At 36.3% G+C, this 23,297-nt stretch overlaps 3 protein-coding genes across 5 annotated transcripts; 1 reads left to right on the top strand and 2 right to left on the bottom strand.

Moving 5' to 3' along the window:
• Nucleotides 1-1,034: 1,034 nt before the first annotated feature.
• On the top strand, nt 1,035-5,944 carry LOC137828513 (uncharacterized). Its single transcript, XM_068635119.1, has 11 exons — nt 1,035-1,410; nt 1,676-1,770; nt 2,639-2,696; nt 2,958-3,152; nt 3,366-3,442; nt 3,680-3,762; nt 4,267-4,318; nt 4,787-4,855; nt 5,184-5,270; nt 5,368-5,429; nt 5,596-5,944. The coding sequence occupies exons 1-11, from the start codon at nt 1,293-1,295 to the stop codon at nt 5,690-5,692; spliced, it is 993 nt and encodes a 330-aa protein (XP_068491220.1). The 5' UTR covers nt 1,035-1,292; the 3' UTR covers nt 5,693-5,944.
• Nucleotides 5,945-6,181: 237 nt separating this feature from the next.
• LOC137828511 (clathrin interactor EPSIN 2) lies at nt 6,182-12,437 on the bottom strand. Of its 3 annotated transcripts, none has more exons than XM_068635116.1 (14): nt 12,078-12,437; nt 11,113-11,189; nt 10,972-11,023; nt 10,674-10,753; nt 10,527-10,605; nt 10,167-10,250; nt 9,895-10,040; nt 9,283-9,627; nt 8,951-8,992; nt 8,771-8,857; nt 8,551-8,696; nt 8,190-8,374; nt 7,045-7,939; nt 6,182-6,953 (listed from the first exon to the last, which is right to left on the bottom strand). In XM_068635116.1, the coding sequence occupies exons 2-14, from the start codon at nt 11,145-11,147 to the stop codon at nt 6,553-6,555; spliced, it is 2,577 nt and encodes an 858-aa protein (XP_068491217.1). In that variant the 5' UTR covers nt 11,148-11,189; nt 12,078-12,437; the 3' UTR covers nt 6,182-6,552. The 3 variants fall into 3 exon arrangements, with proteins under 3 accessions (XP_068491217.1, XP_068491219.1, XP_068491218.1); XM_068635118.1 differs by having other exon boundaries at nt 12,003-12,092; XM_068635117.1 differs by having other exon boundaries at nt 11,917-12,079.
• Nucleotides 12,438-16,813: 4,376 nt separating this feature from the next.
• LOC137828777 (extensin-2-like) lies at nt 16,814-22,912 on the bottom strand. The gene is made up of 3 exons (XM_068635460.1): nt 20,170-22,912; nt 17,316-19,507; nt 16,814-17,218 (listed from the first exon to the last, which is right to left on the bottom strand). Exons 1-2 carry the CDS (start codon nt 21,722-21,724, stop codon nt 17,352-17,354), a joined length of 3,711 nt encoding a protein of 1,236 aa, XP_068491561.1. The 5' UTR covers nt 21,725-22,912; the 3' UTR covers nt 16,814-17,218; nt 17,316-17,351.
• Nucleotides 22,913-23,297: the final 385 nt, after the last annotated feature.

Here is a 23,297-nt window from a genome sequence, read left to right as displayed (position 1 = left end):
AAATTCTCAACATATATATATAAAAGTATACTTAAAAAAATTAAAACTGTATATTTTTTAATAATCATTTCAAATATTCTTGCACTTCCCATGTATTATTAAACACCTTAAAAACCTCTTTCGATTTTTTAACATCCACAAAATTATTTGTCATCATACACGTAACAACAAAAATTATCAAATTAATTAATTTTTATTTTGAATTTTTTACACCAAAACTAACAGGAAAGAAGAACATGGGTTTAGCAGAAAGCCCAAAACTAAACATCATCACAAACCAATCATATTCATTTTATTTAAACCACTATATTCTATTTCTCTTTCATTTAATTCTCATACAAACGATTATAATAACAACAAATTTATTTCCACCTATAATAATAAACATCCATCAATCTTTACGTGAATAAAGATTTATATAAACTTTTATATATATATATATATATTTAATTTACTAAAATGTTTTTTTAAGAAAAAATCACGAACCTTCGATTCTGTATCCCATGCTTACGCCATCTAAAAAAATCGAATGAGGGGACACCTCCGAATGGAATCGAAGCAGGGAAGCGCACCACAGAATCCAATCAGGGGAACAATCCTCGTATTAGAAACCCTAAATCAGAAATTTGAAATCCCCAATTTGAATAACCTAAACTCTAATTCAGTATTCTCTAAAGTCATGTAAGCACCATCCACGTAACTTACACGTGTCTGCCACATAAGCACCACTTAAATCAGATATTTAACAGAAAGGATCATTTTAAATACATTTTAAAAAACTTAGGGATCAAATTGAATTTTTTAAAAACCAATGTACCAAATTGACTATTGACTATAATTATAGGGACGAAAAAGGTAATTAAACCTAAAAATAACAATATTAGGTGAGAATAATTATTTGATAATTGTTAAAAAAATATAATAGTATTATTTATTTTGAAGTATCTTTTTAATAAATGATTTGACTGATTTAAACTAATTATAATTAAGTTGACTTAGACTGGGTAAGTAGGTGAATAAAAAACGTAAACATTAATTTAATTGAGTTGTATAAAAATTAGATTAAACTGAATTATCACGACACTACAACCCTAATCGATTGTAAACTCCGCAAATTGCTGTTTCTGATTTCACCCAAACACAAGTGTTGTGTTTTTCTACTTCCTCTGCAAACCATGTTCTTTGGAACATCCTTAAATGGTGCATAGTAGAGTGTCTGCAAAAGGGTGTTAGCTAAACTTCACATTCTATCTTACATTTGGACTTCTTTTTTTTCCCGGGCAAAGGAAAAGATGCTTACTTTCGACCAATTCAAGAACAAAAACACGTTAATAGGTCTTGGGTTGGGACAGTTTCTCTCTCTTCTGATCACTTCCACTGGTTTCACCTCTTCTGAATTGCCCAAAAAAGGTTTGGCTGCATTCTCCTACGATTCACCGAAATTCTCTCTTTTATTTTATCTATTGTTGGTTCTTAGTTGTTAGTCAACGGAAGTCATCTGTTAATGAACATTTTTGGATTGGCTTGATTTTCTTTAGGAGTTTTGTAAACGTGTCTTTTGATCAGTGGGTTTTGTTTTCTAAATTTCATTTGCATGTTATGTTCTTCAATCACCCTACTTATATTGATTTTATTCAGTTCTAAAAAGTGTTATCTTTGTATTGTATTGTTACAGGGATTAATGCACCAACTTCACAGTCGTTTTTGAACTACGTGTTTTTGGCAATTGTCTACGGGAGCATTCTTGTGTACAGAAGGGAAGCACTTAAGGTTATAGATCAGGGCTTTCATTTATTTGCAATGCATGATGTTGTGCCTTAGATAATTAATATCTGTAATTTTTGTTTCTTTTGTCTGAAATTAAAGGAAGATTATTCGAAACATTCTTTTATCTAATTTGTGCATATTTGCTTCATCTCATTTTAAGCTGGTGATTTCATTAGATGACAGGAAACTATTGGTAGTGTCGCTTGTATGCCTAAAATTTATCTGTGCTTTCATACTGTGCTGTCATTTGTGAATGATGAACATCACGTGACACAAGGTTTGATATTGGTGGTGTGTTTATTATTACTTTCATCATAAGAAAGGGATGCTTTATGAACATCACTTGAAGGGGACAGAAAGAAACAACGAATTTGCAGAGCCATTTGGTTGTTTTGGAGTTTGTAAAGATAAGTGTTGATGTATCACTGTATAGATCCGTAGGTGACTATAATGTTGCTGAAATAGATGGGTATTTGTATAAGTAAAAAGCGTTGTTCACATAGAATTAGAGTAAAAAGAATGTTGGAGAAGAATGGTGTCTCAAATGTCAATGAATCTTCTATTTCTGTTTTTCATAAGTATATTGTGGATCAGTGATATCTCTAGCCAGTATTAAAATGTTCCATCTATTTTGCATGATCCTACCTATCTACAAATTTTGACAATGGAGATATAAACTACCACGCTTAATGTTATTATACTGTTTTTACTTAATATTCATTAACTTCTTCGTCTGTTTAAAAGAAACCTCCAAGAGAGGGTGCGAGACTACTTCCTTTAAAAGATATACTGATATTCTCTTTTTACTCTATTCTCTTATGAGCATTGAACATTTAAAGATAATTTCACTTATCCATCGGTATTGGTGCAGGCAAAATGGTATTATTACATACTTCTTGGCTTGGTTGATGTTGAAGCAAATTTTCTTGGTAAGTGTTTCTGATGGCATAGACATAGTAAGTACTTGGAGAACATTGTTGAAAATTGAAATTAATATATTTGTATTCAATCTGCTCAAGCCTGTATCACTTAATTTTCCAAATTTACATTACTTCAGTATAACTTTAATGTTTTGTTTCTATTACATTTAGTGTTGGACAATTCATATATGTTCTATTGAAGCAAGTTACCTATTGAGTTGCATCATTTTACTTTGGTGACTTACATGCTAATTCTCATCTAATGAACAGTTGTGAAGGCGTATCAATACACATCACTAACAAGTGTGATGCTGCTTGACTGCTGGTCCATCCCATGCGTCATGCTTTTTACGTGGATTTTCTTGAAAACAAGATATAGATTCATAAAGATAACCGGCGTACTTGTTTGCCTTGCTGGCCTTGTCCTGGTTGTATTTTCAGATGTCCATGCAGGCGATCGAGCAGGTTGGTGGCTTATAATTTCTGAGATTGATCCCTATATCTTGTGCATGTGTAAACACCAACATTACACAGGCACATTCAGAAAGATAGAGTTGGGTGTTCAGTGTCTTTGTTCTTCAGATTTGTTTTCGTACATGTTGATCTTGTCATTTGTCATTAGTAAAGCATATCTTTCTCCTTATGGTAATTGTCTAATCGTATGTACACATGCTATAGGTGGAAGCAACCCTCGTACAGGGGATCTTCTTGTTATTGCTGGTGCTACACTGTATGCTGTCAGCAACGTCAGTGAGGTAAACTGATTGCACTTCTGCTTTTAACACATTTTGCAATACTATGTGCATATACTCATGTTGAAAATCTTATCTTATTGATCCAAATTTTCAAGTCAGCTTGAATCTGAGATCTCGACAGCAAAGTAAGAATATAATGCATTTGAGCTAATTGAGATGCTCCCACATGATTCATCCACACTTAGTATTTCATTATGAGTAATCTCTTTTGGTATTGTTATTTCTTTCCAATTACAGGAGTTTCTAGTGAAAAATGCTGATAGAGTTGAGTTGATGGCAATGTTGGGTGTCTTTGGTGGCATTATCAGTGCCATTCAAATGTATCCTTGAAATTAATTTCATTAAGAGCAGACTTAGATCCTTTTGTTGAATAATTTTCTTAACTTCTTCTACCTGTTTATTCGTCTTCAAACTTGTGCTTTATTAAATTTGCATTGAGGAATCCATTTTATGACACGTGCTCAAACATTAATTCCAACATTTTTAATATAACATTTGTATTGATTTGGACTTTCTATACATCTTCATTTCATTCACCCGTTGCAAAGCTGAAGTGTCTAATTGCAATTGCTTTACTCTGGTTAAATAAATCGAACTATGTCATTATCATATTGCACTGGGAATTTTAATTTAGAATTGACTACGAAAATGTTAAAATAGATAGTTTTTAAATTAATTACAATTAGCTGAGATAAAGATAATTTTGGTATCAAAGTTTCTTTTTGAATCCAGAAAGTAAAAAAAAGGTTGAAAACACTTGTATTTAGTACCCTCATCAAATTCTTAGTTCTCTTTTTCCTGTTTTGGTCTTAAACGTACTACAGAAGCATACTTGAGCGCAATGAGCTCAAATCTATTCACTGGTCAGCTGAGGCAGTAAGTTCTCTCTCTCTCTCTCTCTCTCTCTCTCTCAATTATAACACTCACACTGGCACAGTATTATTTGAGTAATTGGCAAAGTTTCACTTTATTTTAAGATGTCTGCAAGGCTGTAAGAGTCTGTCTCAGATGTCCATACATGTTTGATTTCATTCACACGGTCCTTCTCTTTACGTCTGGAAGAGCCAAAAAATCCTGAGTTGCTTTTTGTTTGCAATCATGGAATGAAACAGTGAATTTGTTCCTAAGAATGGTGACGTGTCCCTTTCTCTTGAGATCAGGGGTAAATATTTAGAACCATCCCCTCTCACAACTGGCCTAATGATTATAGACTATTCTCTAGTTTTGTTTTACATTTTACTGCATCCCCTTAAATACTATCTGTTTTTTGTACATCAAATTGTTTATGTTCTAGCAACATTGCAATTTATTATTTATGACCATTTCTTGCCATGGTGATTGCAGGCGCTTCCTTTTTTCGGATTTGCGGTGGCTATGTTTATGTTTTACTCTTTAGTCCCTGTCCTACTTAAGGTGTGGATTCGAACTACAATGATTCTGCAGATTTTGTAGCTTGAAATTGTATGTTACTAGATGGAAGTAATTTTTTGATTTTGTTACTTCTTTTATTGAATATTTTTCTATTAATTTTACACTTAAGTTTATTTCTTGGATCAAACTATTCAATAATTGTTAGCAATGTGAAAAAAATTTCACCCTTGAAGGTGCTTGAGAATCTTGCGTAGTACTTGTTTCATACTCCCTTGCCTCACTAAAAGTATTGAAGTGTTAAATGGCGTTAAACCATCTTACAGTTTAGCTTTAGAACTAACATTTTATAATATTCTTTGTTTTGTCACAGATCAATGGTTCCACTATGTTAAATTTGTCTCTATTAACCTCCGACATGTGGGCTGTCTTAATTCGCATTTTCGCTTACCATGAGAAGGTCTGACATCACCCTTGAATCACGCTATTTTTCCCAATCAAATTATGAGTGGCATGCAGAGTGTACTAATATTTCAAGTGCCAATTTTGCTTTCCAGGTTGATTGGATGTACTATGTGGCCTTTGGTGCTGTTGTTGTTGGTCTTATTATCTATTCTGGGTATGTAATTTCACACTTTGTACGCATAAATTTCTTTTCTTTAATGCTGAATCACTGCACAGTAGTTCACACAATCCTGCTCTCAACTTTTCCTCATGAGTAGAGTGAGATGCCTACTGCAGTTTGATTTCTCTAATATACGAACTTTTTGCTGAACTGATTGCAGTGGTGACACAAATGAGAATCAAGACCATCTTCATGTTGCTGAAGATGCCAATCAAAGACAACATGATGAAGAAGCTACTACTTCAGGTAAATCATAATAACAGCACCTGGGCTGGAAGCTCAAAAAAACTACGCACACCTTAAGAGGTGTTTGAAGAGTAGAAGCACGAGGAAGAGTCTCCTTCAAAGATGGACATTGCAAAAAAAGAAGCATTCAATTCGATTCAATTTGTGTAGAAGGACATTTGAGTGTTTTGGACGGATTTGTTAGATTCTAAAATTCAGTGAGTAATAATGCTTGCTAAATGTGACAATTTAATTACTTTGAAGAAAGAAAATATTTTAAGATAGATTTGGGTTGATTAAGGATGTATATTTGTACACTCCATCAATGTTTTGAGCCACCATTTATCTGTTCCGGAATGTAAAAAACACATTTTGGAAAGTCCATTTCAGAATGAATAGGAAATGACTTACGAAATTAATTGTTTCGGGATTGCCCTCTGACAATTTTGAATGCATTCTTTTATCTCCATTATCGGGAGTAGCTGTTAAAAGGTATCAGTTTTTCTTCAATGTCCAATCCCTCAAGCAAGAAATTTTCTTTAATATATACACAAACAGATGTAGATACACATTGGAAAACTGTTGGGCAGACTATTAAATGCTGAGTTCATGATTTTAACATGGATGTAGAATAGGCAAAGGGAAGATAACATATTAAACATGGCACCACTGGTTGGTGTTGGGGTTAATAACAAAAAGTAATAACCCAAGAAGGGTTATTTGATCCATTCACTGGTAGTGATGATGCCACAAATGAGGTATTGACGTGCTATCTTATCTTCCAGGTATAATGCTCAATCAATCTCATACACTTTGATATTGCTATCTAAGTATAATGCTCAATAAGTCTCACACACTGTTTGACATTGGTAATGATATCCAGGTGCAATGGTCAATTTTGTCGGTAGCCACCAAGGCCATAAGGATACTGAGGATAACCACCACCTGTTCCCATCATGGAGTTATAATTACCAGGCATGGTATATCCAGGAGGCAGTCCAGTAGGTGCAGGTGGTGGCTGCATCTGCCCCATGCCCCTCATGTTCATCCCCATACCCACAGGGGCGTTCATACCTCCGTAGCTTCCCATGCCCATACCCATCATTGGGTTTGATGTAGGTGGTGGTCTAAAAGCACCAGAACCGACCCGGCCCATGCCTGAACCAGATCCCATAGCTTTACCCATGGTTACAGTTGATGTTACCGATGTCGTGGTCGGCTTCTCCATCCTCTTCTCCTTCCTATTAATTGCATCAAAGTCCACTCCAATGTTTGCTAAAGGGTTTATTTTAGCTGCAAATGAAAAACATGAGAAGTCAGTGTTCATCCAGATAAGACCACAAGTTGGAAACAGTCTGAGAAGGTATATAAGCACAACACTCACGTCCAGATATATTTAAATTAACCAAGCCCCTGCTCAGTGTATCTGCCCAGACTGTGGATTTTGTCTCAAACTTGTCCTTGGAGGATGGTTGAGAAACAGCATTCTGCAAAGCATGTCCTTGCTGTTGTGCCATTAAGATCCCGCTGTTAAACTGTGATGCTTGATCAATGGGGGATTGAGAAGACAAAAAGTTTGCACTCTGTCCCATTGGAAGTTGGGGAGCCGTGTGTGCAGGAATAAGTGCCATAGATCTCTGTTCATAGGTCTGGTTCATGTGTCCACCTTGCGTTTGAGGGAACATGCTGGAAGCTCCTTCAGTCATAGAACCTGCCTGGGGAGGGAATCCACCATATATATGACTAACTGACGGCACAGATTGATCAGTATGAGATGGAAAGGGTTGCTGTGTACGTTGACTAGTGGGATTCGATGACAGGGGTTGTAGCAGTTGGCCACCAGGAACTGATACGGCCTCTGTGGCAGGTTGACTGGTTCCAGCTGAGAACCCTTGCTGCGCATGTTGGCCAGACTCTGCAAAAAAAGATTGTGATGCCATCTGCCCTGATGAAGCTGAAAAGGAGGATGAGGCCTGAGCATCAGGATGAGCTGAAAAGTTCTGCCGTGAGGTTGTCCCAGGTAGTGGAAGAATGTCTGCAAGAATATCAGTTTCCAGTGATGATGACAAAAACTGGGAGTTCAATGGCAAAGACTGAGTGTCACGATCTCTCGGCGGAGCAGAAAATGAGTCTCCAAACCCAAAGTTAGAGACTGATTCTGTGTTAGAACCACTTGGCTGGGATGGTGCACGACTCTGATGAGTCTGGGGTTGAGGTGGAGGAGTTTCAGCAGAAGGAAGAGCCTTAAACGGTGAATCACCAAATGGGTCTTCAAACACCTGCCAAAAGTTAAACCAACAAAAAACCAGGATTAACAGAGATGAACTCTTGTCAAAGGATACAAATTAAATTAATGTTTTACAGAAGTTACAGTATTTAATACGCTACATTTCTTAAGTTGAAGCTACCCACCTAAGCATGCAAGAAAATCATTCCAAGCCATACACAAAAATTCATTCTTATTAAATAATACAGCGTATTCAAATACTTTCTTAGAGTCAAGGTATAAACAAAAAAGCAAATTCCTACCGTATTGAAATTATTAGTAGCAGATGGTGGTGGTGCAAAGGCCACAGTTGAATCAAGGTTTGTGTTGCCTTGAGAGGTTGTTGTTTCTGGTGCAGAAGACACAGGAGCCAATGCATTTGAAGAGAATGGTTCAGATAGGGAGCCGAACAAGTCCAGTTCAACATTACTAGCAGGAGCTCGGGCAGCTAATAAGAAACATACAATAAAAATTTGCTATCATATGTTGATAATTATAAATATATTTCATTGGACACATACATATATGTGAGTGTCGAACCTGACATGAAGTAGAAAAAGGACAATTAAAAATAATAAACTTCAACATGTGTACTCAATTTTCAAAACAAAGAACTTGCCACACCTGATGCAGGATGACCACGAGGATCAAATTCATCAAAAGCCTTAGATTCTGGGTTTCCAGATGTTGCAGTACTGGCAGCAGCAGCTGTTTGTGTAGGATTGTCACTTACAGGAGAAGAGGCTTTTGCAGCTGAAATTCCCCCATCCCTTCAATCAAAGTGATATAGTAACAAATATGTTCGGAATTGGAATAGATAATCTCGGTATTATTAAATTCATACCTTTCATTGTGTAAAGGGCTTTGAGAAAGAGCTTCTTCATAACTGGGAGGAGCACCCACATTTTGCTCAGAAAGTTTCTGCTCTAACCTGCCCATGGAATTGCATATGGTCATCCAAAATAATGCTAAATGGCCATTATGCATGGATATGTGTGTGATATGAGAGAGAGGGATGATTTACCTTCCTTCCATTGAATGAGCTTCAGCTTTAGCAATGCTACCTCTGAGACAACATTGTAAAAAAGGATGGAGTAAGCAGAATGAGAGAGGAATGTTGTGCAACCATGAATCCTAACATCAAAGCTAATACGGATTATGCTGTGTACTTGTCTTTTGAAGTAGTCTAAGTTTTTTACATCTAATATGCATATATATATATACAGATCATAACAACTAATAAGAGTCTAAGATCCAAAACCAAATGAACCCCAAGAACTATAATTATGAAAAATAAAAACATTATCTATTTCAGATTTTGTTAGATGTTTTTTTTTGGCTATCTCAGGCACGTACCCAGATGAACGCTGACCATCATCATCAACATTATGATCATGATCTCTGTCAGAGCTCCTGCTTCTTGAGCCATATTGGCCATCATCAACACTTCTTCTATGGTACTCATCATCCCTATAGCCATCTTTTCTGTAGCTTTCCTCATTATCTCTGCCATAACGATCTCCTTCACGACTATACCGATCATCATCTCTATAGCCCCACTCTCTTTCTCTGCCATAGCCATGATCACTTCTATCTTCCTCCCTGCTTCTATAACGATCATCTTCATATCTATCACCATAAGCCCCACTGCTAGAATGAGAACCAGGCCTGTACATTCCACCTGTTGAACTGGCGCGAAACCTGGTGAATCATGCTGGGCAATTACATTACATATCTCCTCCGGATTAACCCACATACATATTTACATAATATACTCTGTGATTTTACATTTGTGATCTAGAAACCCAAAAGAAATTCAAATACACAATGGATGGATATTACAAAATACAGGGAAAAGAAATATATTTTCTTCCCCAGCAAGGCAGAAGACATAAGTTTTTATAGCAACTGGAAAATAACAAAGTTCAAAATATATATAAAAAAACAGACTAATAAGAGGAGAATTACTTGTCCCTGTTAGCAGCAGCCTTCTGTCTAACCTCTATGATTCTTTCTTTATCATTCACAAGGAGAATGAGATTCTGTGATTTCTTCCTGACATTGTTTCCCTGGTCTCTTCCACTGGAATCAATATATTGAAAATTGGACAATGTCTGTTGATATGAACATTTACAACATTATCAAGCTGCATTCTAATTTTTAGATCATTTCAATAATATTAATAGTTTGAATGAAAAATACTAAACAGTTTATAAATGTTTCAATTGACAGGAAATTACCGATATTTGGTGGGCATGCTCCCTAATCTCCTCTATGACTCGCTCTGACCCATTAGCCACCACATATTCTAATACTGTCAAAGCCTGTTGTTGAACATTTAATACAAAAATGTAAGAGCCATTCTTTTCCAAGAGGGCATGATCAGAAATAAATGCATAAACATACTAGACAGAGTTCTTGAAAGGCAAGAACCATTAGTTGTTTGTAAATAAGTATTGAGAAAATTTCATAAATAGTGTACTTCAGTTCACGGATGCATATTGAAGGTCAAAACAGAAGAGTGTTGTTATGACAATAAACAAAAGAAAAAAGAGATTCCAAGAGTAATTCCATCTAAAACATAAAAAAGTTCCACAAACCTTATAGACATGCCGCCAATTCTTGCCTGTGTCATTAATCCGCTTCCAGATTATTTCCATGATAATTTGGTATTCATGACTGCAAGGGAGCTCAAAAGTGAGATATTTGTATACAATATCAAGCATAAATGATGAGTTCAAGCTTACTAATTTCTGGTAGCCTGAGCAATATCTGCTAGAAGTGATCCATGAGGACCCCAGGCTTCATTGCTGGTAGCATCAAGAATCTGGAAGAGACGAGAGACGAGTCTAATTAAAATTTGCACAGTAAGATTATAATGTGTAAGCTCCAAGATAGTCAACAAACAATTTCTTTTGTGAGCAAATATTAGAAAAGTAAATTCAGATTGCAGACTTCACATAAATCCTCACACCATTGTCTTTGCAATGAGTTATATTATATGCAATTCAGTTTTACAGTAAATGTTAAGCGAACAAAATTTACCTTCTGTTCTATCCCAGGAACTTTAAGCACTTTCTTATTTACTTCTCTTTTACTGCAAGGACAATGAAGATAGTGAGGAATTATGAAATAGGGCTGAGTTAAAAAATAGTAACAAACACCACCCTAAACAGTTAGACTCACAGTTCCCTAACAGTTTGACCAATGGCCTTCTTCATTCTAGCCGGTTTTCAGAATTAGCCTGCCAAAACCACGCTTAACTGCCAAGTAGAAATAAAGCCCATTTCAAACATTTGTCATGCACAATTCAAGAAAAATATATATTTTCCAATCAGTATTCTTTACTTGTACTAAGATAGAAGTTTAAAGTAACCAAACCAATCATTTAGAGTTGACTAATTCATCAAAGAAGAAACAAGAAGTACAATGTCTGCACAATATATGATTAAACAAATAGGGCAAATGGGCATGAAATATATAAGAAGTAAAATTGTAAGCCTTTACTACTTGGGAGTTTGGACATGGAAGCAACATCAGAACTCAACTATAGTTGCATGCCAAATTCTACTACGGAGAAAGAACCAACATCACTATCTGAAAATAAGTCTTACATGAACTTTCAGAGATCAATCCAAATTCTCAAACATGCAAATGACAATGCTATGCAGGGTCAAACCTCATGAATTTCACTTCATCCCCATCGTTTCTAACAGCAATCAAAGTTCAGACAATCCGAAATTGTACTAGAAAGCATGGAAAGACATAAAACAAAGGACCATGAATAAAATCACAGAGGAAAAAAAAATAGGACACTGTATAATATAATCTTTCAAGCAAAGTTGAATTGGAAAGAACATTGAAAACTTAAAGAGGGGCACCATCATAACTAAACGTAAATACCAAGATAACAAATAATTATAAGAAACGATAAAAGATAAAATCTTTATAAATAGTAAGCCAGAAGAAGAAGCAAGGAGCAAATTATACGAGAAACTAAGCAACAAAGAAGATCAAAAGGGATCCCAGAAGAAGCTTGGCATGAAAGACTTCAAATTGAGATAGAATAAGGATACCCAAGAGATGCAATAGATCCAAGAAATGAAAAAAGTGAATAAATTGTGGCAAAAGTAGATCTGGGTAGACGGAACCTGATCAAACTAGTCGGCTGAAACCAGAAACTGAAGGTTACAACTTGCAAGACTTCTGTGAGTTGTCTCAAAAATAAAATTACGAGGGAAAGAGAGAGAGAGAGAGAAAGAGAAATCCAAAGGGTGTCTTTCTTGTTTGCAGTCATTTTCTCTTTCTACAGGTCCCAGTTGAAAGCAAAGAAAATTCACAGTATCCACACTGCAACTTACGTGAAGGGAATTGAAGAATAATAACCTTTTGAGGTTTGTTTTAATCTACTTTCATGGTAATAACGTGACACCACTGTAAACAGTTCAGGTTCTTTTCATATCTGTTCCAACTTTGTATCAGTCAATCTTCTTTCCCATAACGATTAAGTCAAAAAAATTACATTTTTTCATTGCAAGCAAAGTGGGTTCAGAAAGTTGACTCGGTCAAGAGAAAAGGAAAGTTTAGTATTTTACTCCCATTTGAAGAAAGTTTGGATTTTTTTTAGTGTAAAACAAATTGGTATAATTTTTTTTTTTTGAATACGACATTATCACATCGGTATGGATAATATTGAGTTTTTTTTTGAAACATTTGATGTTTTTTTTTTGTTTAGAATAAGGATGCATGTATGGTCTACCACTTGTTCTGAGAAGAAGTGTCAAAGTTTGTTGGGCGACAACTTGTCTACCTCAGAACTTCACCAATTGTTATATGAAAAAATCAAAAACATCAATTCATTATATTAATAACAATTTATTGAATTGGTTTTTAATTTTGTAAATTATTAATTTAGTCTTTGTCATCCTACAGTTCCATTAATCCCTTCCACTTCATTCATTTGCTACTTATTTATTTTTCAAAATCAGGAAAATGTTTATAATCCAACAAGGATTGAACTATTTCTATTCATAATAAAAAAGTATACATTGAGTGAGTTGGTATTTTAATTTTAATATTTTTTAAATAGTTTTTCTGAGATTTAACGTTTTTATAATTCATATCGATTAGAGTATAACATAATAATTTATACTATTATTAATGAGTCCGTAGCACATTTCACGGTGTCCTTTTCTAAATAAAGGGTCAAGGTCAAAATCAATTTTGGAATTTTTAAAATTATGGGGTGCAGAAAGAAAAACGTAGGGGTGCAGGAAAAATAATTCTTAGAGGAAATGGGTGCTTGCCCATTGGGCTCATAGCCTCTCAATCTGAATGAACCACGTATGACCAAAGTGACGCTAAGAAATTAAATTTCTAAAACATAACACGTAGAACCAAATCAAACTTCAATAAAAATGAACTTCTACTGTAACAAACCATCAAACCAAATTTTAAGATAAAAATAATAATTAATAGACTAAATTAGATAATGAAACTAAAAAATTATTCGTATTTAAACTAATTTTATTATTAATAAAAAATAATATAAATTATAAATTAGTATCTAAATTAAGGATCAAGATTTTAACTATTAATATTTTAAATTTTAATTTGATCTTTAAAAGATTAATAAATAATAAGGAACTAAAATTTTGGTAATGATGTATTTTTATTAATAATAAAAATTACTTTAGATACCAATAATATTTTAATTTATAAAGTGATCGTCAAATAGTAAGTAATTATTTTAGGTTTAAAATTAGTTTCTAATGATTTTATTGTAATGTTGAAGTATTTATTTATTTTTTAAATTATTATCATTACGAAAATTACACTATATGTTTTTGTAATTTTTTGCTTTTAAAAACAAAACAAAACTAGGTGAAATAATATAATAGTTAAACAATAAAATATCAAATATTAAAATATTAAAATATTTCATGTGGTTACTATATTATTATCATTACTATTGGGTGAAGATGATGAAGGTAAATGATAAAAATATACAACATCATATGGTATCAGATTAAACAATAAAACTTTGTCTTTAACCAAATATGATGAAAAAGTAGTTTAAATTTTTCACACTTATAGTTATTGCGTAAACCAAATAACTTTCTAAACATGGTTACATGTATGTTTAGAATAAGAAAAAAATTAGAGATTAAACACTAGTCCTTATTCTAATATTATTATCTAATTATTATATAATTCATCCCATTAATTAGTATTTATATGTAATAACTTTTTGAATCACACACCTCATGAGGTGCAACAAGATTGTGAAATATGAAGAAGCAGAACCTCTTTTTCAGTGGCAGCATATCTTCTGTCATACATCACATGAGCACAGAAAAAAGGATCTTTAAGAGACTAAGATGGTGCAAACTACTGCAACATTATGCCATTTTGCTGCAATAGTAGTGTGAAGAAGTGAAAATGACAATAGGATCCTATGCTAATGTAAGATTATTATCCATAATGCTAGTTGTAAATTATTTCAGTTGTTTACAAAGAGTAAAAATCAAAATCAGCCATGACAATAAACCTTAACTGAAATTAACTACAGACCAAATTTCTTCACATTGGTTATAAAAATACCTTAATAGGATTCCAATATTTCTCACATGAACAATTCCTTTTCTTTTATTGGGAAAGAATGAAATAAATAGAATTGAAGCATTTAAGGTATGCTCTCCAACTCTTTACAAAAAGGTTTAGAGAATCAAAGCTCATAAGACAAAATAAGCCAAAAGCAGAATCTCTGCAGCATAATACTGCATCCAGCAGAATGAACATTTTGCTTAATATATGTGATACAGACAGAAAATGGAAACAACCTTGGGAAAACAGTGCATGCATCTATTAGATAAATGTACAGCTGCAAGAATATAGTACTTCATTCTTCTACCAACAGAGTACAAATTTTGTCACTCCCTTTGTTTGGAAATACAAGTTTCTTGCCAGCAACCTGTGTAATGCACCTAATTCTGTTAATTTGATTTTGAAAAATGTTTGAATTGTGATGGTTAGTGAGATTTTCTGTCTTAGGAACAATGTCATCTTTAAAGGTGGAGTGACGCATCATTCAGAGACGTTTTCTCTAACTCAATTGAAAGTTTGATCTTGGATTTCCTTTAAAATTTCATCTGCTTGTTTTTCTTATTCAGATTGGTGTCTTGAACTTATGGTTTGTTTCTCGTTCTGGAGCTTCTTGTTTTAGAGTAGTTTAGATGACTTTTGAGTAGTTTAGATAGTATTATGTTGGCCGACTGTTTTAGTATGTTGTATAAGAGTTGGATCACCCCTAAAGTGATCAATATTTATTTATTCATTATTGTTGATGATAAAAAAAAACACCCCCAAAGCAAAAGGTTACTTAATTAATCCTTTCCCAACCCCATCCTTTCCTTCCTAGAAACCCCTCTTGAAAACAACCAAATAATTCTTAAAATGATAATTGAAAAACCCATTTCTTAATACAGTTGTTTATTAAACATCAGCATCACAATAGTGTTTTTTTTTTCAGAAAACATTATTGGTTCAAGCATACAAATTATTTTATGCTCATTTATTTAATTAGTAGTTTGAAAAGTTATAAAATATTAAAAAGTTATTCTTTACATTAAGTGATGATGAGCAGTTCCTCAAATAGTGGGTAGACCTCTTCTTTATAATGATTGTTCGGTGCGCCATCGTTCTCTTTGTAGTTTTATATAACTTCAAAAATTTAGATTAATCAGAATTGATGCATGACAGCACCCATAACAAATTAGCATTTCAACCCTTTTCTATCTTTATGTTTCCCTTTATATAGCAAGTTGCCACTTTCTCTTATATTAGTTGGAAGACCACTTTTTTTGTTTTCTTGTAAACACAGCAATAATTAGTGCTTGTGAATTCCTTTCTTTAATTTTTAGTTGCCTTTGTTAGGTACACATTTGAGCTTAATACAACTCAGGATGATAATTAATACTGTTAAAAATTATCAGTATCTGTCAATGACTAATTCAAATCATAACTAAATCATGCGTTAGTGATAGCTTATATAAATTCAAACTACTGATTCATATTTAAATAATCTTAGAACTTGTCATCATCACAACTTCAAATTTTGTGACATGGTAAATGAAATAATTAAGATGCTGATGCTGTGGTTGTTAGTAGCAGTGTGAAATTAGTTTTTGTAACTTTAGGGAAATTGCATGAATTAGAAGGAAGAAAGGGTCCACGAATCAGTTATGTGGATTTGATCAGATTATTGGGGGCTATTTAATTAGATAATGGGACCTGCTTGGATATGGCTAGAAGAAGAAGAAGACTTATAGTTAAATTAATAATTAATAATTGGTACGTACTACAAAAGAAATGAGCAAAGATTCCAAGAAGGAAACGTGATTTGGTGTTGAGTCCAAATAATTTATGTCAATTGTTTGTTTATCTTATCTGTTTATGAGCAAAGTTCAAACATGCAGAAACTTTAGCTGGTGCCTTCTAAAGAATCATCATAGTGGGCAGATATTGAGTTTGATAGGCATCAGGCAGAGACTCTTTCTGATGTACTATTTGATATCTCGAGAATGGTATAAATGCAAATGGTTATTAGGAAACCAAAATTGTGGTAACATAAGAATAATAACAAGAGGATTTTCAGAAGTGTAGGATGTGAAATTTTTACTCTGACCCAGTTGAAAACTTGGTAATGAATAATGTCTACAACGCGTGACATATGTTTTTCGTATTCAAATTGTTGTCTTGAAACAGAGTTTAAGGTTTAAGGTAAGGATTAAGGTAAAGAGAATAAGCTTAAGGTAGTTTTGTTATATAAGGGTTGTGGTATCATACTTTTTATACTTCTTATTTATTCATTCATTTTAAAGGAAAGTTAGGAAACCTGAATTTGGTGGTTTATTACTATTACTTATTGCAAACACAACAACTGGTACAATACAAAAATTCCACAATAAATAGAAAAGCAATCATAGACGGCCTATAAACAAATAAATTTAAGAGATCTCTAAGAGTGGACTGTACTTTTTCACTTTCACTTGGCATTTACACTTTAAATCTCTCTTCCTCTTTTTCATTTGTCCGTCACTTGAACACAATAAGATCAGGACGTGCAAGATGGCCATCAAACAAATTGAACCAACCGGGTCTGAATCACAAACATTGTAGCCCAGAGATGACACATTCAGACTTTTATTATTCAAAGAACTTGGACAGGAAGATAGATATTTCACTTCACTCCAAATGGAGCTTGCCTTTATTCCTCCATGAAAACTAGAACCTGAAAAAATAATTCAGTGGGAATTTCCATTACTAAAATTCATACACGTATAATTAACTAATTTTACTTATGATCAATGTTGGAATCCTGAACTTACATGATTTGTGGTGAATGGTGCTTCCACAATCCGAGCTTACTTGTAGATGGGTGGAGGTGGGGAAGAATAGATGTAAGCTGGAGGTGGAGGTGATTTGTAAATGTACTTTGGAGCGGGGGCTGGGGAGGGAGGAGGTGGTGATTTGTAATAGTATGGTGGAGGTGGAGATGGAGAAGGTGGTGGAGGGCTCACATAGTGGTAAGGAGGTGGAGGATAGGACGTTGGTGGTGGAGGGGATTTGTAGTAGTAGGGAGGATGAGGAGTGGGAGATGGTGGAGGAGGACTGTGATAGTAATAAGGAGGCGGTGGAGATGGGGATGGAGGTGGAGGGGATTTGTAATAGTATGGAGGTGGCGGTGATGGGGATGGTGGTGGTGGTGATTTATAATAGTATGGAGGAGGAGGGGATGGTGAAGGTGGGGGTGGAGATTTATAGTAGTATGGAGGGGGAGGTGAGGGTGATGGTGGAGGTGGAGATTTGTAGTAGTATGGTGGCTTAACAACTGGTGATGGTGGAGGTGGAGAGTGGTAGTAGTATGGAGGTGGAGATTTATAGTAGTATGGAGGGGGAGGAGAGGGTGATGGGGGAGGTGGGGATTTATAGTAGTATGGTGGCTTAACAACCGGTGATGGTGGAGGTGGAGATTTATAGTAGTATGGAGGTGGCGGTGATGGGGATGGTGGTGGTGGAGATTTGTAGTAGTATGGAGGGGGAGGAGAGGGTGATGGTGGAGGTGGAGATTTATAGTAGTATGGAGGGGGAGGAGAGGGTGATGGGGGAGGTGGGGATTTATAATAGTATGGTGGCTTAACAACCGGTGATGGTGGAGGTGGAGATTTATAGTAGTATGGAGGGGGAGGAGAGGGTGATGGTGGAGGTGGAGACTTATAGTAGTATGGAGGGGGAGGAGAGGGTGATGGTGGAGGTGGAGATTTGTAGTAGTATGGTGGCTTAACAACTGGTGATGGTGGAGGTGGAGAGTGGTAGTAGTATGGAGGTGGAGGAGATGGTGATGGAGGAGGTGGAGATTTATAGTAGTATGGAGGGGGAGGAGAGGGTGATGGTGGAGGCGGAGATTTGTAGTAGTATGGTGGCTTAACAACTGGTGATGGGGGTGGTGGGGATTTATAGTAGTATGGAGGTGGAGGAGAGGGTGATGGTGGAGGTGGAGATTTATAGTAATATGGAGGGGGAGGAGAGGGTGATGGTGGAGGTGGAGATTTGTAGTAGTATGGTGGCTTAACAACTGGTGATGGTGGAGGTGGAGACTTATAGTAGTATGGAGGGGGAGGAGAGGGTGATGGTGGAGGTGGAGATTTATAGTAGTATGGTGGTGGAGGAGAGGGTGATGGGGGAGGTGGAGATTTATAGTAGTATGGTGGCTTAACAACTGGTGTTGGAGGAGGTGGAGATTGGTAATAGTAAGGAGGCTGAGGTTTTGGTGATGGAGGAGGTGGAGATTGGTAGTAGTATGGTGGCTTCACAACTGGTGTTGGAGGAGGTGGAGATTGATAGTAGTATGGAGGCTGAGGTTTTGGTGATGGAGGAGGTGGAGATTGGTAGTAGTAAGGAGGTTTAGGTTTTGGTGATGGAGGAGGAGGAGATTGGTAGTAGTATGGAGGCTTAGGTTTTGGAGATGGAGGAGGTGGAGATTGGTAGTAGTATGGTGGCTTAACAACTGGTGTTGGAGGAGGTGGAGAGTGATAATAATAAGGAGGCTGAGGTTTTGGTGATGGTGGAGGTGGAGATTGATAGTAATAGGGAGGTGACTTCACTGGTGGTGGTGGTGACTTGTAAACATAAGTAGGTGATGGAGGAGGTGGTGACTTGTATATGTAAACTGGAGATGGAGGAGGAGGTGACTTGTAATAGTATGGAGTTGGTGAAGGCTTAGGCTTTTCACATTCTTTGAAATGCTTCTTTGAAGCATAAGCAAATGGCTTAGCCTTCAACACAACTTCATATTTGTCTTTGGATTTGACCTTCAACTCTGTTCCCTCGTTCAACTTTGTAGGTATGTTGAATGGAGAGTCCTTAGGTGGGGCATAAAGCTTGGCCTTGCACACTACGGATCCATATTTCACATAGTTAAAGTCCTTAACTGTGATGCTGTATTTTCCATTGCTCTTAGTTTCACCATAAGCCTTAATGATGTTTCTTCCTGCTTTGCATTTAACCTCAACAGTAGCACCTGCATTCACCCCAAAATGCTTAATTCCAATTCATAGATCATACCACACACCAAGTTATCATTAAAGTGAAAGTTTTGTCAGATACCATATTATATTATATATTAAGAATCATTTAAAGGTTCATATATAAAGTGTCTAGTTGATTATTTCTTAATGTATTACAGGCATTAGCCGATTCTTCTAAATTATATTTCTGTTTTTCTTTTCCTTTTTATGAATCTCCTTTTGGAGATAATCACACATAATCTAAGACATTTATTTAGTATCTTTGTTTAATTTATATAAAGATACTTGCACAGATCAATGCAGATAAATATATCATTAAAATTATAAAATGCCTATTAACCACATTATAAAATGTTCACTTGTGCATTACTCTAGACGCTCTGAATCTGTTCAGTTTTTTTCCCTCAAACCTTATTAACACGTTAATTAACCTCAAAAGGTTAATTATAAGAAAAACAGACAGATAAGAAAAGGTGGTTGTGAAAGTGACTGAATTTTAAAAACAAAGACATTTCCATTATGGAAACATAGGAGTCTCCTAACTCCAAAAAGCGGCTGCTAATGAACATCAAAGAAGCAGGAAAGTAACAGTTTGATGGTAACACAGAGAACATTAATTGGAAGGCATTGTAAATGAGAAAAATAAGGTGTGTACCTTTGAGGTGTTTCTTGTTGTGAGACTTCTCGGGATACTCCCAGTCATAGCACTTGTAGCTGTAGACTTTACCCACTACCTTGACAATCAAGGGGTGGGGGTGGTAGGGGTGTGGGGGATACACAACAGGTGGAGGAGGGGAGTTATAATAGTAGGGAGGTGGATATTTGGGTGGTGGTGGAGAAGTGTAGTAGTAAGGAGTAGGTGAAGGAGGAGGAGGAGACTTGTAGTAGTAGGGAGTTGGGGATGGTGGTGGTGGAGACTTGTAGTAGTAAGGAGTGGGGGATGGATAGTAAGGAGTTGGAGATGGTGGTGGTGGAGACTTGTAGTAGTAGGGAGTTGGAGATGGTGGTGGTGGGGACTTGTAGTAGTAGGGAGTTGGGGAGGGTGGTGGTGGGGACTTGTAGTAGTAGGGAGTGGGGGAAGGATAGTAAGGAGTTGGAGAGGGTGGTGGTGGAGACTTGTAGTAGTAGGGAGTTGGAGATGGTGGTGGTGGAGACTTATAGTAGTAGGGAGTTGGAGATGGTGGTGGTGGAGACTTGTAGTAGTAGGGAGTGGGGGATGGATAGTAAGGAGTTGGAGAGGGTGGTGGTGGAGACTTATAGTAGTAAGGAGTTGGAGATGGTGGTGGTGGAGACTTGTAGTAGTAAGGAGTGGGGGAGGGTGGTGGTGGAGACTTGTAGTAGTATGGTTTAGGAGATGGATAGTAAGGAGTTGGAGATGGTGGTGGAGGAGACTTATAGTAGTATGGTTTTGGAGATGGGGGAGGAGGAGATTTGTAGTAGTAGGGAGTTGGAGCTGGAGACTTTACAGGTGGAGGGGGAGACTTGTAGTAGTAGGGTGGTGGAGGAGATGGTGAAGGAGGTGGTGGGGACTTGTAGTAGTAGGGTGGAGGAGGAGATGGTGAAGGAGGTGGTGGGGACTTGTAGTAGTAGGGTGGAGGAGGAGATGGTGAAGGAGGTGGTGGAGACTTGTAGTAGTAGGGAGGAGGAGGTGAGGGAGAGGGTGGTGGAGGAGATTTATAGTAATAAGGAGGTGGAGGAGATGGGGAAGGAGGTGGTGGTGACTTGTAATAATATGGTGGAGCCTTGTGCTCATATGGTGGTGGAGGGGGAGATTTGTAGACATAAGGAGGTGGTGGTGGAGACTTGTAGACGTAAGGAGGAGGAGGTGGAGACTTGTAGACATAAGGAGGAGGAGGTGGAGACTTGTAGACGTAAGGAGGTGGTGGTGAAGGAGATGGAGGAGGTGGTGATTTGTACACATATGGAGGAGACTTGTGCTCATATGGTGGTGGAGGTGGAGACTTGTAGACGTAAGGAGGAGGAGGAGATGGAGATGGGGGAGGTGGAGACTTGTACTCATAAGGAGGAGACTTGTGCTCATAAGGTGGAGGAGGTGGTGATTTGTACTCGTAAGGAGGAGGAGGAGAATAGTAAGGGTAACCATCAGCATTGACAGAAACCACAGTGAAAGAAAGGAGAGCAATGGAAAATGCGAGGGCCATTTGCGGCCAGAGAAGACCCCATGAGGGGTCTCTGCCCCTTGCAGTCATGCGTAGAAGGAAAAAGCTGAGTTCCTCTGAGCAATGCTTCTTCTCAGATCCTCACTGAAATTGGTGGAAGGAGAAGAAGAAAGAGGTTATGGTGTTAGTGATGATATGACTGACAAAAGCTGCATGAAATACTTAGTACTTATAGTGAAAGTGAGTCGTTAAAGAGGAGCTGTCATGAGGGACCAATTCAAACTATTAAATACCTTTCATTTTGATATAATGCTTTAAAATAAGCTTCCCCAGCTGGCCTTGTGACTTTCTTTAACCACAGTTTCGTAAACTCTTGCTTCTTTTGTTTTCCTCCAACCTTTTAAGCCTCTATTCCTTTCTCCAACTACCCATTAAACTATGCTTTATTCTTTTATCTCTTTCTCTTTACTCATTTTCTTCCTACTGTTTTCCAGGGAAGGGAAACAATAATGTATTTTGCATCACGGTTCCATCACTGCTCATCATTTTTGTTCCATTGCTCCTCGATGCCATCCATTGCAAGCTTTGGATCGAATCCTCTTTTGTTCAAGGGTCAAGATATTTTGACTTTTCAACACCATTTTTTTTTTAGTACATTTGGAACACAACCCTTTGGCAGTTTCTCATAAAGAATAATCCAAATTTGGCTTAATTTGCTATCCACGTGTTCGTGGGGTTCCCACACACAACTATCATCCATTTGTTTAATCTGTTATATACCGTATATCCGCAATTATACACCTTCACAAATCAAATATTGCCTTAATACGTTGATTCCAGTGGGGTGGACAGAATGAGAAGTTGCCATGAGAAGAGTACAACTTTGGTGCACTTCACCTGTTTATGCTTTTTTTCTTTTTCTTTTCTTTCACTTTCTTTAAGAATTTTCTCACCCATGTGGTTCCTCAATGATGAGATTAACATGTGAGGTTGTCAACACCAGCATGAAGTGCACGTTGCTGCTTATTATACAGCTAATTCGTGGTACCAGAACTTTAGAGGCCAACATAAAAAAGGACTAGAAAACAGTAACCAGGGGAAAATGGTGATTTCCAGAATGGTTTCATTTCTTGCATTCTACATTCAACTTTAGCTACCTTGCTTTACATCTCTAGAAAACGACACTTTTGAAGAAGCTCATGGACCATCCACTCTTTGTAAATGCTTCTGTTTGGACACTTGTTAATTTATAATTGCTTCTGAAGAATTCATTGGGTTTGTCTCTAACATGTTGTTCCTCCGGTGAATTTCAAATATTTGCATTGGGTTTGGCAATTGACCAATGTCATGTAACAAAGATTTATGACATGAATAATGAATAAGTGTAACATGAATGAATAATGGAACGTGCACACTAATGTTCCCTCATAGAACTATTTGGCCCTGTTGGATAATATAATATAATTCAAACAACTAAGCATTTGGCAATTAAAAATGACCCTACTGTCCAAAAGTAGGAAAAATCAGGTACGTTTCTCTATGATGCACCGGACATATCTAGTTTCATATGGTTTCAAGAGTCAAGATTCCCTGCTAATTAATCTCTTTTTCTCTGCAAATGGGATTTTTACAGAAGGGTAATTCTTGAACTGGTTTGAAGGTA

Source organism: Phaseolus vulgaris, chromosome 7 (genome assembly GCF_000499845.2).
Source record: "Phaseolus vulgaris cultivar G19833 chromosome 7, P. vulgaris v2.0, whole genome shotgun sequence".
NCBI lineage: Eukaryota > Viridiplantae > Streptophyta > Magnoliopsida > Fabales > Fabaceae > Phaseolus > Phaseolus vulgaris.
The sequence above is the reverse complement of the archived record's forward strand: the minus strand, read 5'-3'. Positions and strand labels throughout refer to the sequence as shown.